We start from the raw sequence: 20589 nt of genomic DNA on the forward strand, positions 1-20589 counted from the left end.
CCATTAAAATGGCTTTCTGAAAATTATATCATTGTATACGGTCAGGCTAATGTCTAAAATTTGCATTAAGATAATTTATAATTATTCCTAAACTTTTCCGTTAAAAGAAAATACAGTGCGTCCGTAAAGGTCATGGTGCACTTTTGATCGGTCATAGTAAAGTAGCAAACCAAGATAGAAATGTGAAATCTTCACCAAACAGAAGAAAATTCTCCAAGTTTCCGTAGTTTTATGTGCAAGCATATGCGCGCACATGTGATGGCACAGCACCTCGAACTGCGAAGGAGCAGATCATCCACGCCCCTCCAGTCGAGATGTGGACCGTACAGAGAAAAGCTCAGTGTGCTCTGTGGCTTGCCAAATTCGAATCCGTGACCAAAGTGCAACGTGAATATCGTCGCGTGTACAACAAACCGCAACCACATAAAAATAACATTATTCGGTGGGATAAACAGTTGAAGGATACCGGCAGTTTGTTGGACAAACCCCGTTTTGGCAGGCCATCGGTCAGTGACGAATCTGTTGAGGCTGTATGGAAGAGTTACCTAAGAAGCTCTTACAAATTGCAGCTGTTGCACGCTATCAAACCTACGGATAGACCTAAACGATTTGCGTTTGCTACAGATATACTTCATGAGGTCGACAGTGATAACCGATTACTGTAAAGCATTGTGTTTAGCAATGAGGCGACATTCCCGGTTAGTGGACATGTTAATCGCCATAACATCCGAATACGGGCTGCTGAAAATCCTTATGCCCACGTAGAATATGAACGTAACAGATCTAAAGTGAACGTGTGGTGTGGCCTGATGCATAGAGAACATTTACAGTGGAACAGTTTAGTGATAGGAACATTTTTATTTGCGGAGTAGACTGTGACGGCATGAATGGAGTCCACATCGAACTGCTCTGAATAGGTATGAAACTTTATTTTGTTTGGTGAAGATTTCACATTTCTATCTTGTTTTGTAGCTTTCCTGTGACCGATCAAAAGTGCGCCATGACTTTACGGACGCACTGTATATTTTCTTTCAAAGCAGGATTCTTAGGCTCTGTATTCTTAGAATTTTGTAAAGCCATCTTAGTAAGAAAACCGAACATTGATATGATGAACTGAGAAAAGACTAAAAAAATAAACAGAAAAATATATGCACTGCATCAGGAATTTTAAACTTATTCTGCTTTACTGCTTTTAAAATTTTTGTAATTTTGCTGTTGAACTGTATATGGGGTAAGTGCAAAGAAAATGGTGTTTAATAATAAAGCTAAAAAGACAATAAAAAAATGGGTTTGTAGGAACGAGTGCGACAGCAGATTGGCAGACTGGGAATCAGCGAGAGCAAAAATCTTTTAAGAAGTGCTTTTAGGCGACCGTTAAAATCTGAAATCCTTTAGGTTTTCTTTAAATTTTTTCCAATGAATTTTTTTATTTAATAAAATTCTGTGAGAAATTTATTTAAAATAAACAGCATATGAAGTCATAGCCCTAAATTCAATTTAAACAATCATTTTCTGATGGCCACAGTTCAATTGCTACTAATGCCTCAAACATATTATCACGGCTGGCCTGACGATCCTATGTAGGTTTCAGGTGATCGCGAGCCTGTGGCATTTTGTTGCGCCATTTCACTGATACCACAAGCGTTTTACCTTCTGAGTATGAACGTAACTAGGATCCACAAAATTGTACTTACACCTTAAAGTTAAATCACCTTAAAGTTGCTGAAGCTAGCTTCTTCCAGTTTTGTAACCATTTCAGCAGTGCTTCTGAATTTTCTCCATGAGGATTTTTCTTATTTCGGTTTGGCACTTGAACCAAAAAGTATTCGTTGTCATTGCGGCAAATGCCACTTAAAATCCGTTGTGGCGGCAATACTCTCCCTGCGACGTTCTTCCAGTTTAAAAAGAGGGATTTATAAGTCTCCACATTATTTTATTGGCTGAATATCTTAATAAGAATTCGTAGACACTGAATGAATTGCTTTTGTGTGTCGGTAACAGTGTTTCTCGTCAATCCTGAAACACATTATCTCCCATTTCTTGCCAAAACTGCTGTAACACTAAAGAACCAAAATCATACATTTTACTGCGAAGGAAAATTATCTTAATTTTTTTCCAAATAATTCCTATATGTCTTCTTAAGTATTCAACTTTACTTGCACTGTATTTCAAAAGAAAACTAAATAAAAATCCTTTTTAACTGATATTTATATATTTTGGGCAGAAGTGCTTAGGACCTAGAAAGGATTTTAGTTCAATATAATAAAGCCTTTATACGAGCTAGTTTCACTTAGAAAATCCTCCACGAAGGCATCTCTCCCCGTAGGCAGATAGCCCCAGTATGATGTGCCATAATCAACTAAAACCATAAAACCAATATAATAATGATTTCACATATCGTGCACAGACCAATCAGTGGTCAAATGGTTGAAGTCGCGAAAACGTTTCGTTTAAAGAATTCCCTTTGGATTCTATTACCAGCCACTGAATATGTTAGTTGCATGTGGTTTTCGTGTTTTTCTTTATAATGTGATGCAAATATAATCCATCCTACAACTAGGTAATCTTACTATACGTTGTGATAACCAAATAATCGTTCTTCAAGCTGGATAAAGGACTAAATAAGTAAAGTAAGATGAGTAAAGTATTGTTAAAACCGTTGATCATTTAAATCGCTTTATATATATCTTGGTACAATATAAACAAAAATATCTTATTCATGTTTTACAATGGACTTGAGTACTTATTTTTAAAGTATTCCTTGATTCCTCGTTTCTTTTCTTTTGAACTCTAATTTGCATATTTAGACGGCTTCTCTATTCATCCATCTTAAAATTAAATATTTTTGCTTTTGAAAGAGTAAAATCTTAATACTATGAAACTATACAAATTTATCTACTTGATTTTGCATTTTGCAGGGAGCCAAAGAGATTCTACATCTTCCGCAACACCCAAACGCTCCCAAAGCGTCGAGGCTAGCAATGGAGGTATGAAAAACAGGTCCACTTATGCTCTGAAGAATGCAGATGAGGTTGCATCTAAGAGTTTGTCGAGTAATAAGGGAAGTCGCAAGTCCAGTACGTCCAGTTGTGAATCTACTGGAAAAACAGTCACAACGCCACCACCTGAAAAAATACAAGGTTGGTTATTATAGTTACAGTAACTATCGCAATAAAATTTATTGCCAGAACTTTATTAAGGATACCATCATAGCCAACTTATCATACAAATTTTTTAAAAAAATGGCAGAATTTGATGGTCGATTTTTTTTTCATAAAGTAATTATGAACCTATTGAATAAAAGAGAGTGTTTAGCAAATTATCGATTTTCAGTTCTTTCTAAAACAAAGGAGCTAATTCATTGCATTTCCTTGCATATATTAGAATTTTTGAAATACAGTTTTATAGAAAAGTATTAACGATTTGCTTTAATTATAATTCATTTCATTCTAATGTTTGTCATATTCATGCCTTAAAGAACACTTTTATTATTAAAAATTTAAACCGTAAGGTTTGGCTTGACGATCTCCAGCTGTTTCACAGTTAAGTACCTTCAAATAATAAGGCAGTACATCAGTACTGCAAATTATTAACGTATAATTTACATACATATTATACAACGTATTATATATTAACGTATAATATTCTGATTCTAGATTATTATAACGAAATAAAGAATTATTCTGACACTTTCGAGTTCACTTCGTAACGGTTTTTCAAAATTCGATTTTGATTTTTTGACGTTATAAATTTCCTTACTTAAATTTTCTTAATTAAATTTCGAAGGCTCTCGAAAACATTTTAGACCGTTAGAGTACGCTGCGTTCGAAAGACTGCCTTGGCAAATGTTGACGCTGCGTGAAAAATGGCGTGCCTATATCTTCCACGCAGTCTCGACAGTGAGTTTGTCTCAAGTCTAACAGTACTATTGCGCAAAATAGAAAGTCTTTAATTTATCTTTCAGGTTTAAGCAATTTGCAATTTCCTAACATACTGGCGGAGTTGCTTGTTTTTGCGAAAAAACATTAATTTTAATTGCAAAAATTGTTTACTTAACTCTTTTAACTGTATCTGGTAATTTAGGCTATTTTTCCCTTGTCGCGAAGTGAGAGCTGAATTGATTGAATTAGAAATGTATCTCTAATGAAATTTGAGGAAATAAGTTTCATGAAGTGCAGCAAAAAGTGCGTATAATTTAATAAGCTTGTAGAGACATTAGGTTATTTCGAAGCAGGAGAGATTTATTTATTTATTATTATTAAACCTGCCTCACCTCTCAATGGGTACTACAGGTCAGTCATGTTATTCTGATCGTTGCACCAGCAACCTTTTTTTGGTTGTTTATCTTTTCAATCTTATTATTGATAAACAGATTTAACATTAGTTATTACTTTTGTTGCGTGCTCCAAGTTACAATTTTTTGGGAATGTTAGTATAAAATTATCAAAAAGGGTTAGTTAGTTTAGAGATATTTACATATATGAGTAGAGGCTTCATGTCTTTACATTTCGTCAGGTGCCCAGACCTGGTTATCTGCTATGATTATGTTACTCTTAGAATAGACATATTCCATGATAGTTCTGACGCCCCGCTGTCCGTAGTAATCCTGAAGAAAAAGTCTTTGAAGCTATGCTATCCCTGGAGCTGAGGAAGGAAGGCTCTGATGGGAGAAGTGACTGGACATTCGTGGATGTAATGTGAAACGTCTGCTGAAGAAGCTGAAGCACTGCAGGCGGATTTTACGTTTTAATAGCAGAACTTGCTGAGGTACACGGGAAATCTTCCGTGATTTGTGAAAGCTTGTTGTAGATAGAAATCTGTTTTGAGCCTTTTGGTTTAGATCACGGGAAAGATGGAGTAGGTGTGTCGACCGATGAACTGAGTCGTCCCAGCGAGCTTGCATATGGACATGAAGGCGCAGATGATCTTGTGTTTGGCAGGGACTATGGAAAGTGGAATCTTTAAGTCGATGAAAGGGTGACTTGTGGCTTATTTAGCTAAAGAGCCGCCCCCTTCATTACCTTGGGTACTTTGATGACTACGAACCCAGCATAGAGACACTTGCCTGGAAGAAGATAGGGTAATAAGCATTTCTTTTAATTCTAAAGGCATGCTCATTTTAAAATTATTTTGCTACATTGCTCTTGAACTGAATTTTATGGTTTAAATGCAAAGAAGATGATATTTAATAAATAAAGGTAACACACAAAACGTTAAAAAAAGCCCCTTTGGACGTAATTTAAAATCTGAAACCTTTCAGATTTTTTTTTTTTTTTCTTAAAGATTATTCTAAAGTTCGCTAGATAGCGCTGGGAGTCCAGAGTTTAGATGTAACTGTGTGCTTTTCCATAGCTCAAATAATCTAGCCCAGTAATCTTGCCGAAGTAAATCAAAGCTTTAAGCAATACCACTGGTAAAGGGAAGTCAAATATGAATTTCGTTTGGGAACACTCACCATTTGTTCGACAACTGGTTCAGTGACTTAAGTCGAATCTGACGATTAACGTTTCCTAGTGCTAAATTTAAGATAAAAATTATACAGCTTCTTTTGGAGAATTGTTCTCCATTTATCTTTTACGCTGGTTATTATAAGTCTCCAACTAATCAATATTATGATGTATATTTCTGATTATGGAGGTTACTTAATTTTCAGAAACACATCCACTTTAAGAATGGGAGTTTTTCTAGAATTAAAGTAAATTTCTATGAAATAACTTATTTAGAAAATAGAGAAACAGTCTTGTTTGTAACAATTAGCATTGAATGTGATAATAGCGTTTTTGATAATAGCTCCACCCAAAGAAGAGCCTGTGCCCATTCAGAAAGAAACAAAAAGCTCACGGTTCCGAGTAGAGCAAATTCATGTCAAGTCAGAAGCTCCATCATTACAACCGAAACATCAGCCACCAACTAAACCAGCAAGAGAAGTCATCGAGGATAAACAAGTTAAGCAAACAGGTAATTTGATTCATTGCTGTAATTTATCTTTAATTAATCAAAACTTGACTAAAATGTTTGCTTTGTTATTCAAACTTTGGATAAGATGCCAGCAGAAACATTAGAATACTTGCTATTGGTTATTGAGTATTTTGAACATAGCTTTCAGTAGCTTTTAAAAGGACTTCAACGAAAGGAGAGATTAATAAAGCAATCTTATATTATATATGGTTCTCAACCTTTTTTGCTTCATACGTCCTTTCCACCATTCCTAGATCATTTTCCCCTTCTTTCCCAGACTCGAAAAATACATGTACATTTACACTCCTGGATAATTGCTGAGGAGGTGGGTGGTTGCTAAGGAGGTGGTTGGTTGCTGCTGTGGTTACTACGGTGGTGGTTGAGGCGGTTGGTTGCTAAGGTTGCTGGGACTATCACCCACAACTACCACAAAATGAAAGCAAAATGAGAAAAAATATAATTAATGATTGAGCGAAACAGTAAAAAGAGATGCACGATTGCAAATGTACATTTTCCCCTACTTGTTAACTATACGACAACGCTGATAAAAGATTTAAAGGATTTCAATCTTGCGAGAGTTAATATAACTTCAGGTTGTTGTATTAATTGAAAGTTTTAGGGGAAGTATATAATTGACGATCTTAAACGTTTCGGTGTGTCTTCCCTACATCACTTAGATGATTTTATGCGTGGCTGTATTATTGAAAAGATCGAAGAAAGGCAAAAACTAATAGATGTTGTCAAGGTGTTCAACATCCCCCCACAGCTTTGTGTCACGGTATTTAAAACAACTAGAACGTGTAGCAACGTCTTGGGGGGATTGTGTCTTGGATGTGTCAACGTCTTGGATGTACGATGCCTGCAGGAGACTGGTACATTGTTCTATCGGCAAAAAGAAACCGGCGCATCACAGCTCATCGAGTTTCTTGTTGCCAAAGGACAGAGGATCATCTGAAAAACTGTAACTAGACTTTTGGGAGAAAGAGGAGTATACGCACGAAAATAAGTTGTTTGGTGTCCCTTTGTCCAGACAGCACCGTACCTCCTATTTGCAGTGATTCCCCGGGCATCGCAATTGGACTGAACAAGAGTCGACTTGCACATTATTCTCAAATTAGAGTAGACTGGGTCAGTCTGTTATCAGATTGTAGACACCAATCGATCTACCGTGAGAATGGTATTGCTTATCGCCCAGAAAATGTACAGGAAAGGGACCGACATCCGAGATACAGTATCATAAGTATGTGTGGGTATCATGATCTATGGTTGCACGTTCTTACATGTGGTTGCAACTGGGACTGAAGTTCTGCTGTCTCGTACTCACCTTTCCCGTCGTACTTTCGGTGACAATCTTTTCATGGACTACAACACTCCACGTTATCGAACACGCACTGTTCAAGAATTGCCTAGATAGGAAGAATACTCAACGCCTCGTATGATCAGCACGCTCTGCAATCTAAACCCCATTGAAAACATTTGGGATGCTCTGGGAAGGTGACTTGCTGGTCAAAAATTTCCTTCAATAAACGAGAGCGCCCTCATTGGCGCACTGACAGAGGAGTGGAATCAGTTGCCTCAACAGCTGCTGGAGAGTGTCTCACAAAATATGACGCGACTTATGGAACGTTCCAATACACTCCGCAGTGAATATACAGGGGTTGGACAAAAATATGGAAACACCTTTAAAAAAACATGTTTCTTTGCTTAATATGGTGCAGGAAATCCGTTGGCATCCAAAACAGCTTGCAGTCTTCTCGAAATGGATAAATACAGGTCCTGTATGTTTGCCAAGGGAATATTATACCATTCTTCCTGCAAAACGGTGGCAAGTTCAGATAACGATGTTGGCGGTGGATTACGAGAACGCACTTTCCGTTCCAATGTAGACCACAAAGGTTCGATAATATTCAGGTCTGGTGACTGTGGTGGCCAGGGGAGATGGGACAACTCATCCTCGTGCTCAGAAAACCAGTCCTGGACAATGTGAGCTGTGTGAACATGGGCTTTGTCGTCTTGGAAGACACCATCACCATCGGGGAACAAAGTTTGTGAACTTGATCGGCCAATATGTTCACATAAGTCTTGGCAGTCATGTGCCCTGACACAGTTATCATGGGGCTAGCAGAGAACCGGCTGCCCAAACCATAACAGAACCCCCGCCATGTTTCACTCTTGGCAACAACCAGTCTGTATTATAGGCTTGAGATGGCGTTCTCCAGACGTAAACTCGGCCAGAAGTGGGAAACAATGTGAAAGAAGACTCGTCAGACCATATTACTCGCTTCCACTGCTCTATAGTCCAGGCTTTATGACTTAAACACCACCTTTTCCTGTTACGGGCATTAGCATCACTGATGAGTGGCTTCTCAATTGCAGCACGGCCAGCAATTCCCTGTTTATGAAGCTCCCTTCTAATTGTTTTGGTACTCGCAGGGTTCGGTAACACAACATTCATTTCAGCAGTAACTTTTGCAGCTGTGGTCTTCTTATTTTTCGTCACAATTGCCCTTAATGATCGTCTGTCACGATCACTCAGGACACACTTTCGTCCGCGCTGTGATTTAGCAGATGATGTTTTTCCGCTTTTCAAATATGCGGAATAAATCTTCGATACAGTACCTCTTGAAACACTAAGCACCTCGGCTACCTTGCTTACGGAAGCACCTACCATACGTGCTCCAACAATTTGGCCACGTTCGAAGTCTGTTAACTCTGACATAATGCAATGACAACCTCACATAACAGTACTCCGACAACAACTGAACTGTTTAGCACATTTACGAAGTTGTATAGGTGGCGTCAGTAGTCAAAAACGCCAGCGCCACCGACATATTTCATTAAAATCAATCTTTCTTTTCAAACATGCATTTCACAAGGTGTTTCCATATTTTTGTCCATCCACTGTATATCCCGTTCCTGGCGCCTTTCTCGAACGTGCCTTCTCTCGTTCATGTGCATTTTTCCATATCGCCGTACACAACATTATAAAAATATTGTTTTACTTTTGGATGTTTCGAAATCTTCTGTATTTTCCTGAACAATAAGTATCCATTATTCTAATGCCTGAAGAGTTTGGCAGCAATATTTTATCCTGCTTAGCGTCCACCTCCGTTTAATGTTATGCTACACTGCAATTTGAGATTCATCCTTGACAAGTGTTCAGCAGTGTATTTCGATTTAGATTGTTTTTTTAATATATTTTTATAAATTAAACAACAAGAAGGTGAAGAAAATGTTGATAAACACCAAAACTTAAATAAAAGTAGTTTTTATATTCATGAACTAAATTGCTAAATCAATATTAACATAAATTACTATTAATTACTTATTAAAATTGTATGATTTAATGGCTAAATAAAAGTCTAACCGCGTTTTATCCCTGAAAGTAGTATAAAACTCCCAATTCCATCCTGGCTGAAAATCCTGATTTATGTATTTAACTGTTTGAGTCCGGCGCGCGCTTCACTTGTCCGTATGCCAAAAATACGGCGCAGCGCGATAGCGCTTCTCTTGTTTTGTATCGAGAATGCGAAGACGCTGCTGTTGGTTAGTATACTTGAAAAAAAAATTGAAAATTGAAAAAAAATTATTGAAATATTCAATTGCTTTCGCATCAGGTGGAGGGGCATGCTTTGTTCCAGGTACTTCAGAAAAAGTATTCGATTCGTTCGAAAAAATTGTATCCTAGGGTAAAAACTCATCAATAATATCGTCATCGGAGGTACTTGTTACTTCATCATCATCACTGCTATCATTAATAACTCGTAATCTCTTAGAACGAATGATGATGTCACTTCCACTATCACTTTCAAGGTCATTACTCTTCATTATCACTTCTCATAACATAGTCACTTTCAAATGAATCAGAACTTGACATGGGTTATTTCGTAATTATCAGTATAACACTTGGTAAAAAAAATGAAAACAATTTCCAATTCCTATAAAACAACTGCTACTGATATCACTACAACTGCTCTCAATAATTGCGTAAAGTAGACTAACCAACAGCAGCGTCTTCGCATTCTCGATACAAAACAAGAGAAGCGCTATCGCGCTGCGCCGTATTTTTGGCATGCGGGACAAGTGAAGCGCGATAACTCAAACGGTTAAAAGGCAACTTATGTTGAGATCATAAATCTTGCACAACATACAAAGCATATTGCATAGCGCCAATTTTTAGGTAGATTTCTCCCTTAATTGCGAATATTATATATATATATATATTGCAGGATTTGTATATTTACATAATTTTATCAAAGGTAATGAACGTAACGTTACCGTTATAATTAGAAAGTAATATAATATATAAAAGCCAATTTGAAATCAGTATGTAATGACCTGGACTGCAACCTGAAGATTTCGAAGACTGAATTGTTTATCCTCATCAAAAATCATGTGAAAATGTGTTTAGTCTTTTTATGTTTAACAGAAAATGCAAATCGCTTATTTTTATTCATTAAGCTTCACTTGTAATTTTTTATAAATTCAGAAATAGTCTTAAAAGTTTATTTCTTATATAAAATAATATTAAAAAAGAATTTTTAATAACTGTTAAATAGTTAAAATGTGAAAGTTTTAGATAAAAAAAAAATGTTATTCATACTTTTAAAACAGCAAAATAAAAATAACGAGATAAACTTCGCCTCATAAATGATAAATTTCGCAATTTCCTACTTTTTACTTCTTCATTGGCTACATAATGTATGTATTGTTTCAGGTTGCTAATATACACTCATAGACGAAAAAAAAAAAAAAAAAAAAAAAAAAAAAAAAAAAAAACCGCACCGAGAAGGTGTTATCCGAATGGGACAAAAATCGGTAGAAGTGATGTACATGTACAGAAAAACAAATTATTACAGTTTGTTTGAGAAAAATTGGATGATTTCTTGAAGTGATAGAGCTTCACAAAACAATAACGCGTTTGTCCACCTCTGGCCCTTTTGCAAGCAGTTATTCGGCTTGGCATCGATTGATAAAGGTTGTGGATGTCCTCCTGAGGGATATCGTGCGACAATCTGTCCAAGTGGCACGTTAGACCGTCAACATCCCGGAGCTGGTTGGAGGCCCCTGCCCATAATGCTCCAAACGTGCTCAATATGAGAGAGATCCGGCACCCTTGCCGGCCAAGGTAATGTTCGGCAAGCACTGATGCAAGCAGTAGAAACATGTGCAGTGTAGGGGCGGGCATTATCTTGCTGAAATGTAACCCAGGGTGGCGTGACATGAAGGGCAACACAATGGGCCTTAGAACTTCTTCCACGTACCGCTGTGCTGTAAAGTTGCGACGGATGACAACCAAAGGGGTCCTACTATGAAATGGCACCCCAGACCATCACTCCTGGTTGTCGGCCTGTGTGCGGGAAGACAGTCAGTTTGGTATCACACCGCTGTCCGGGGCGTCTACAGACTCGCCTTCGCTGGTCATCGGGGCTCAGTTCAAAGCGGGACTTATCACTGAATACTATTCTACTCCAGTCAGTGACATTCCAGTGCGAATGAGCCCTAAACCACTGCAAACGGGCTTGACGTTGTACAGAGGTCAATTTTAGTCGGCGCAAGGGGCGCCGTGACATCAGTCCCCTTTCTGTGAGCCGTCTATGAAGGGTCCTTGCGGTCACTGAAGCACTAGTTGCACGTACAGTCGCTGGGGCTCTGAGGACCACTCTGACGATTGCTCGGTCTTCACGTTCTGCCTTTTCTCTAGGCCTACCGCTTCCTTCTTGACGCTGTGTTCAGCCATGGTTCACCTATTCCTGCTAACATCGTCTAATAGTGGCATCGCTCCTGCTCAAATATCGAGCCATTCGCCGATAAGACCAAGCGGTTTCTTTGAGCCCAACTACACGAGCTCTCTCAAATTCTGACATCTGCGTTCGCGCACCTGTATGCGAGGCATAGTTACTGTCTACCAGAGTACACGGAATGAAATTCGTGACGTAATTTCTCGTCTTAAATATCCTGCCAGTTGCGCAGATCAGATGCCGCTGTAGCGACAATCATTCATTCCCTGGCAGCCAAAATGTAAAATTTTGCATTTTCCGTCGAAACCTGTATTCATATCAATTTGTGTCCAATTTGCTTTTTATATCTTCTCGGTGCGTAGTGGTGCGTCTTTTTTTTTTTTTTTTTTTTTTTTTTTTTTTTCTAAGAGTGTATATGAACAATTTGCTGAAATTGTCTTTTAAAAGTAAAAATAAAATATTCTATCTAGCATTAGGAAGTGGTATTTCGCAAATGAAGTGATAATTATTTTTTATTATAAGATGCTGCTGACGAGGACAAAAGTCTGGACACATCTAAAGAAGCTCCCTCGGATGAAAATGTTGTTACAATCTCAACCGAAGAAGTAATAACGACATCTGAAGTAGATACTGAAGGTGAAAAGCCAACAGCACCCCCACGCAAGACCAGCACACCCGCAAAAAGAAGAGCACCAGCTCCTCCTCCCGTTCCACCTACTAAAAATGAAACTTCAGTTGTTGTGCATAGAGTAGATGATCAGCAACAGCAATTACCAGAAACCGAGGTAAATTTAAATTCTCTCTTACTATTCTTCCGACAGTACTGTCAAATTGGCACAGGGTATTCGGAAGAGATGGCTTTATTTCCTTAAGCACTATGCTAGACATGTACACTGGGGGGGGGATGTACAGTTCCTATATCTCCCGTTCTACTTGGCCGATTGACGAAATTTGAATTACGTTTTCTTCATGTCTCGAAAGCGCGACTTAGAATATATATTAGATTTCTTTATATCTCCTAATATAGGTATTATGACACAAAATCGGAATTTATCTGAAGTAACATGACAAATTTTTTTTACATATTTCGATTCTACGGCTCAAATTATGCCAAACTGCCAAGTTTTCTAAAAATCACACGAGTAGTTTTTGAAACATTAGCTTTCAAAACTTTAAATTTTAGCTCCTCAAATATTAATTGAATTTGACATATATTTATTGATCTCTTTTTTTTTATGTATTTATTAAACTTATAGATTCCTTCTTCCAGAATTTACGCTTAATCCAAATATAATTCGCATATTGTTTATGATTTATTTTTTTAATTTGATTTTTAAAAAATCTGTAAGAATGCATCAATCACAGATGGCGAAGAAATGTCTGTCACCGCAACAGCATCTGGATATTTGGACGACATACACAGAGCTGTAATAATATATTTTTTTCCAGTCTTTGAAATAGGTAGCGGACCATCAGCATCGACATTTATTTTAGTGAATATTTCAGAAATGGCTGGTACTAATGTCATTGGAGCCTTCTTTTTGTCATTTCCTTTTCCAGCGCGCTGACAAGCATCACAGGTTTTTAAAAAATCTTCCGTTTCTTTGTAACACCTCGTCCATTAAAAATATCTAGCAACTCTGTCTTTGATCTTTTTGACACCCAAATGACCAGAAGTTCCTTCGTGAGACATCTTTATAATTGACGGCTTGAGTTTTTCAGGTATAACTACAAGCTTCCTTCAAAGCCCATTTTATCCGTCGTTTTTTTAACTAAAAGCTCTTTTCTTGTCAGACTATAGTTCTCATTTTTGCATGTACCTTCTTTAATTTCTTGGATGATTTTAGACAGTTCCTTATCAATAAGCTGAAGTTGTGCAACTTCTTTTGAGTCAATGTTTACCAGTTTCATGAGGGCTTCATCTTCCGTATTTAGTTGCGGCGGTAAATTAACTTCTTCTTCAAAGACATCTCTGGATGCTTTATTTTCTTCCTTCATCAGTTCCAAGATCTTCTCTTCAACTATTTTTCTTTTCCTTTGAGCTCTAGTAGAGACGGCATGAAATGAAACCTGGTGAGGATGACTATCAGGTTCCTTGATTTATTTATTCAACAATGCAAAGGTTCGATTGCCTAATAAATACCTTCCTTTGTCGAGTTAATTTCTAATAATGGCAGCCTTAGTTATTACTCGCCCAAGTCGCAATTTAGTTCGATTTCAGCCGATGGTAAACAGTTTGGATTCAAATCTAATGGTTGTTGCACCCACACATTTTCACCTGTCAGCATTTCCGGTGTGATGTATTTCAGACAAACTATATCAATACTAGCACATGAATCCCTTAATATAGGAATATTATGACCATTTACGTAACCCGTATTAGTATAAGGTATTAGAAATTTATCCTCTGGTTTTGCACTAATTCTGTTAAGATTAGCAGGAGATTCAGTACTATTCTTAAGTTTTGGACATTGGGGTCTTAAATGTTGATAGGATTCACACTGATAGCATTGTGGTAGCACTTTCGTTTTTCATATTTATCATCTGGACGTGGACTTCTAGGTCTACGAAACCAGCTTTGCGAATTAAATCCTGATGACTTTTTTTTTTTTTTTTTTTTTTTTTTTTTTATTTTTATTATCTGAACTCACTTTACCTTGAGTTAGTGCATTGTATCTTTCTTCCTGCCTCTCCACTACAGGCCTTTTTTGAAAGTTTCCGCGAACGTTTTCATAGGCATCAAGTTTTTCAGCTAATTTTTTAGATGAAATCATCTCTACCCACTCGTCAAGAAAATGATCTCGAATTTCAGGAGGAACTCGACGTTTAAGTTGGTCAAATGCCATCAAATCTAGCAACGGATCAAAAGTCTCAACTCCTAGACCAGTCACCCATTCTTTGCAATAATTTTCTATTTCATAGTTGAAATCCACCCATGTGGATTCGGTACTCTTTTGATGTTTCATAAATTTCTGCCTAAACATTTCCGGGCTTAATTTAAACCGTCTTAACAATAAATTCTTCACATGTTCAAAGTCTTTAGCTTTACCGGAGGATTTTCTAGCTATTAACTGGGTTATTTCGCAAGGAAGTAGTCCTAGTAAATGAGATACAAATTCTTATTTATCAATTCTGCTTGCCTTTCAAACAATAGCAAATATAGACTGATATCTCCTTTCTTGTCATCGAATTTCTGCATAAGGTGACGCAGCTCCGTTTTCGGCCGGATCTGTCCGGTATTTTGAGACTGTCTCCGCTTCAAGTCTTAATCGCTCTAATTCATATTGTTCTTTCCTTCTCCGCTCTTCTGCTTCTTCCTGCCTCCTACGTTCTTCTCTTTCATCCATCTCTTTTCGTTCTTGTATTATTGTGTCTAAGACTCCTTTGACGAATACTTCATCATAATCTCTACTTTCAACAATTTTCTGTTTTAAATCGACTATTTTCAAATTTGCAGTCACATGAACTCCAAGTTCAGCAGCGAGATTTTGCAAATCTTCCTTACGAGCTCATCCTAAGTAAGACATTGTTTCTATGTTTAAAATTAAGGAACACTGTGTTCTTTATACTTCCTCAAAGTAGCTCAAATCAATTTGTTTAATTAATGAAAACATGAATCACGGAGTTAAATGCACTCTGTTAAATACGTATACCTCAAAAATGAAATATTTAAATTATATAAAGTTCATACTCTCTGCCACATTAATTGTGACTAAAATAAGAATAACAACAAAGAGCAATATACGAGGGCTATCCAGAAAGTAGATTACGTTTTGGAATAAAAAAATAAACAAAGTATAGGAAACAAATTTTATTATATACAGATGAAAGCCACACTCAAATACTACTTTTCTACATAGTCACCATACAAATTAAGGCATTTATCGTAGCGATGTACGAGCTTGGAAATTCCTTCGTCGAAAAATTCGGCCGCCTGCGCCTTCAACCACTTCGTTACCTCTTCTTGCAGCTGTGCGTCGTCATCAAAACGCTGCATAGCCAACCACTTCTTCATTGCTGGAAATAGGTGGAAGTCGCTCGGTGCCAGGTCGGGACTGTACGGCGGATGAGGAAACAACTCCCACTTAAAAGATTCAAGAACTTTACGAGTGACATTTGCCGTGTGGGGCCCGGCGTTGTCGTGGATCAACAAGATCTTAGAGCTCAACATTCCTCTGCGCTTGTTTTGAATTGCTCTTCTGAGTTTTTGGAGAGTTTGGCAATACCTTTGAGAGTTTATTGTAGTGCCTCTTTCCAGGAAGTCCACCAAAATTACACCTTTTCTGTCCCAAAAAACAGTCGCCATCATCTTCCTTGCCGACATTGTTTGCATGCATTTCTTGGGTTTTTGGGGAGAACTTGTGTGCCCCCACTGCATTGATTGCAATTTCGTTTCACAGTTCACATGTTTCACCCATGTTTCGTCACCAGTAACGATGCGATCGAGTAAAGAGTCACCATCCTTATGGTAAGCGTCCAAAAAGTTCAACGCTGCAGCCATTCGCTGATTTTTGTGGTCCTCTGTCAAGACTTTTGGAATCCATCTTGCACAAAACTTGTGGTAACCAAGCTTTTCGCTGATGATTTCGTGCAACAAACTTCGCGAAATTTGTGGAAAACTCAAAGAAAGTTCCGTTATTGTGAAATTTCGATTTTCACGGACTTTAGCATCGACTTTTTCGAGAAGTTCGGCGGTCACTATGCTGGGTCTCCCACTTCGATCTTCGTCGTGAACATTGGTTCGGCCATTTTGAAATCTTATGACCCACTGACGCACTCCACCTTCAGTGATAATGTTGTCCCCATACACTTCACGAAGCTGCCGATAGATTTCTATCGGTTTACAGTTTTTTGCAGTCAGAAACCTTATTACTGAGCGCACCTCGCAGCTCGCGGGATTTTCAATTAACGCAGACATTTCAAACCGTCACAGTATCTGAACGGAGCACAGCACGAACCTCTCACTAGCACGGCTAGATGCAGACTGAGCTGCGCAACGCTCTGACCCCAAGATGGCCGCGCTAGCCCCGCCCCTAGCGGACACAGACGGAAACGTAATCTACTTCCTGGATGGCCCTCGTATATGTCTACTGTCTGGACAACTAAAATGAATATTAAAAATAATATCCAATACGGTAATAAAGTAAGACAATTCAATATTAACAGGAAGTAATAATTTGATATCATTAATATTCCGTTTAGTGATGAACTAATAACATAAAGCAATTCAATATTAACAGGAAGTAATAATCTGGTATCACTAATATTATTTATGTTCAGTGATGAACTAATAAAATACAAATACGCACGATTATTTGATATCGGTCGGTGCCTCCAAAATAATTAAGACTGTGATACTTCTTTCGCAATATGAAGCAAACTCCATTGATAGAACACAGAAAAAACTTTATTTATCACTCAAAATGGCGACATACAAAACAAAAAGAAGAAAGAATTCTAACATTTAAAAATAAATTACATTCTTCGTGCGAGAGCCGCACGTGGCACTCGAGCCTGCGTTTCAAACATTGCCATTCACATATACCTTAATGTTCATCTAATTAAATTATTTATTTTAAACTAAAAGATTTTAATAACATTTAAAGCTGTTACAGTGCGTAAATCGCATTTGAAGTTGTTATCCCTTATAACAAATTTTCCAAATTTCAAACACGCTAGTTCGCATATATCTTAGGAAATCCTGAATAAGAAAACTTAAATTTTTTGTAGGTAGCTTAAAAATATATCTATCTACCTTAAGATGTTTGCAAAACTTCTGGATATTAGAGTTCAAAAAATTTCGCAAAGTTTATAAAAATTACTAAAATATACAAATTTTTAAACAAATCAGAAAATAGCTGCGAATTTTTTTTTGGATTGAACCTAAATTTCGAACTGCCAAAGAAAGAATCAAGTAAGTTTAATAAAAAAACCGATATTGATAAATATATATTAAATTTAATTAACAGTGTAGAGCTAAAAATTTTGAGAGCTAATTTTTTAAAAACTACTGGTAAATTTTTACAAATCTTGGAACTTAAGCATAATTTTATTCTTCGAATCGCCAAGATAAATACTTAAATTTCTCGGTGAGTTTAAATTTCTCGCCAAATTTTACAAAATTTAATATCTGGGCATAAAATTTGATTTCAAAATTCTTATTTGTAGAAAAGCTAAAATTTGAACATTTTTTATATAACATAATTGAATTTTTAACGTGGGTTTTTAAAACTTATGTTTTCACCATTTTTTATAGATAAAAATATTTTAAGTCTGACATAATTCATTTTCTTGTGGAGCTCTAAAATTGATGCTTCCATCATTTTTTTTTTCAAAGTGAAATTATTTTAAAACATAAAGTTTATAGCGTTTTGAGCACTTTTATTAAGAACTCCACCTACACTTACTAAAAAAATTCCACTTACAGTGTAAGGGATTACTTATTGAAACTTTCTTTGTAGAAGGCACTTGTAAAAGTTTTATTTTTCTATACTTTTCATAAACGTTATCACGCAATCGAAATTATCGTTATGAGAACAACTAATTCATTTGATTCATTTTCTAAATTGCAAGAACTGATTTACGATCCATGTTTCAGAAATAATAAATCGTACAATCTTTCTAAAAAAACTCTGCGCACATCCACGAAGATACATTTATTGTCACCCTAAGCACTTTGGCTTTGTATTTTTAATGTACTGTGTAAAATAATTGTGCACTATTTTTTCTTTCATTCGCATATTCTGATAGCTGTACAGTAAAACTCTGCATTAGAAATTAAACATTAGATGCATTAGAATTTAAACAAAACATTAAAATAAAATTTATACTATTTTATATCTGAAATTAATATTTAATTATTTTTGTTAGAAGATAGCATTCGAATCGAGCCAAAAGGAGAGCAATGCATCTGAACTTGCGCCAGCATCTGACTTACCAGATTTCATTCCTCCCTCTAAAGTTTCGGACCAAAAGGTTGAATCCTCTATTAACTCTGCACATGTAAATGGGAGAAATTCTCCTCAAAAAGAAGAACAATCGAGTCCAGGTAAAAGAAAAGCGTCCTCTCTGGGAGATCTGACAAAGTTGGATCATGGAGCCAATAAAAAGGCGTCCATTTCAGCCATCTTGGAAAGGGCGGTGTCTCTAGATTTGCAGGTAAGATTTTCGGAATTTTCATTGATATATATTGGAATTTTAGTCTTTACTTTCTTCGCATTAGTTTTAAGAGTCTCATGCGTGAAGGACTAAATGAAAGGCAATCCCGGACGTCCGAAATAGTTATCATAAAGATCTTAATGAGTCCAGCTCCTGTAATTTCATAAAAATATTTAATATTTCTGATTAGATATCTCGTGATTTAAATGCATTTTTATTTATATCAAACAGATTAAAAAGTAGAAAAAAAAAATTTTAAAAACTGCGTTCATTGCTTTTAAATCGCTTTGTTTGTTATTTGATAAAAGATTAAATTTTAAAATTAAATATATCTTACGCTTTACTGAATACCAGAATGCTGGAGCGTGGAAGATAAGGTATTTTATTTCTGACAACATGGAAGAGTACAGTCGCCAGGGTACCTGTGCTCGGAGCACTATTCCTGTCGAATAATTTGTTTTTTTAATCATGTCATTTCAAAGAATGCCAATCGTGGTAAGATGTTAAGTCCAAACATTTAGAAGTTTCATTAGGTTTACATTTTGGTACCCATAAGTAATAAATGTAAGCAACGCAACTAATAATCGCTGCCTTTAGGGCCATATTTACATTTAGGATCACCCTGGGAAGTTTTGCAGCATAACGGAGATTTTTCAAGAAATTCCTTGTCTAGTTTATAGTATATACTTCTAAGCTGCACAACATTGAATTCTTTACGTATTTCATTATTACGAATATACTAAGGTTCATTGAATATTTGTCAAAGAACAATATTTTGCGCAGTCTTTAGTTGCTTTCGATTAGCGCGGCTTGAGTATTTCCAGACAGGGCAGGCATAGCATAACTTGGAAAGCAAGGTGGCTTTGTTAACGAGTAGTTTAGGGTTACAGAAAGATCGCTGTTTCGAGCAGTTAGGAGGAAGAGTCTAGCTTTACGCGCTGAAAACTTCTGAATAATAGATGTAATGTGTGGGGGCTCTTTTGAGAGTATTAGCGAGGATAACAGCGAGATAAGAGGCTTGCGTAACCCAGAGGAGAGGTTTACTTCCATAAAGCTGTAAATTCTAGTTTATCTTTGCTCTTTCTTTGAATGGGATTGGCACTGCTTTTCAATATTTATCTGCATTTTCCCTTGATTAGCCGCAAGGGCTTACATGTGATTTTGTGTATGACTAGCCTCAAAAATGTATTTTATGCAAGGAATGCTGTATCATTTGTGTATATTCCTAGTATAGTGTTTAGTAACTGTGAAACATCTTTCACATAAATGTTAAATAACGGGGGTCCAAGGAGAGATCCTTTCGAAACACTGGCTGGAATGGCACGGCGTGTGGAACGTATATTAGAAATGCAAACAACAAGGTGTATACCAGTTAGATAGGATACACACTGCTTTTAAGTAGATGAGTTCTTGATCAAAGCTGAAAGTTAAATATGCATTTTATCAATCATCTGGCGAGCTGAGATAAAAGTGTTTTATTTCATTCCATTTTGCCTCTCCTCGATTTTAAAACGTCGAATTTATTAATTAAGAATTCATTAAATTTCTACGAAATATGAAGTGAAGGAAAACCAAATTCGAAATTCACAATTCCGGGTTCGAGGTACACATGTTCGAGTGGAAGACTACGTATGATCAAAATTTGGTGGCTCTTGGTACGGCCGTTTTTCCGCAGTTCGAGGAACATACATATATACAGATTTTTCATTATGTAATAACAGTGATGACAAAA

The 20589-nt window shown here is 36.7% G+C and overlaps 2 protein-coding genes across 2 annotated transcripts in view; one reads left to right on the top strand and one right to left on the bottom strand.

The window, feature by feature from the left end:
* The window catches only part of LOC118186662 (uncharacterized), a 241765-nt gene that overhangs the window by 197462 nt on the left and 23714 nt on the right, over nt 1-20589 (top strand). The window contains exons 7-10 of the mRNA XM_035356785.2: nt 2919-3140; nt 5791-5958; nt 12222-12484; nt 18570-18857. Of these exons, the coding sequence (XP_035212676.2) occupies nt 2919-3140; nt 5791-5958; nt 12222-12484; nt 18570-18857 (941 nt within the window). The remainder of the gene's footprint in view (nt 1-2918; nt 3141-5790; nt 5959-12221; nt 12485-18569; nt 18858-20589) is intronic.
* LOC118202489 (uncharacterized) overlaps nt 2900-20589 on the bottom strand; it is a 100260-nt gene continuing 82570 nt past the window's right edge. Inside the window, exons 9-10 of the transcript XR_015043640.1 lie at nt 4477-5065; nt 2900-3125 (exon numbers count right to left, since the gene is read on the bottom strand). The gene's annotated coding sequence lies outside the window, so the exon portion shown is untranslated. The remainder of the gene's footprint in view (nt 3126-4476; nt 5066-20589) is intronic.

Source organism: Stegodyphus dumicola, chromosome 10 (genome assembly GCF_044657685.1).
Source record: "Stegodyphus dumicola isolate Sdum_Otavi_A_Nest chromosome 10, ASM4465768v1".
Lineage (NCBI taxonomy): Eukaryota > Metazoa > Arthropoda > Arachnida > Araneae > Eresidae > Stegodyphus > Stegodyphus dumicola.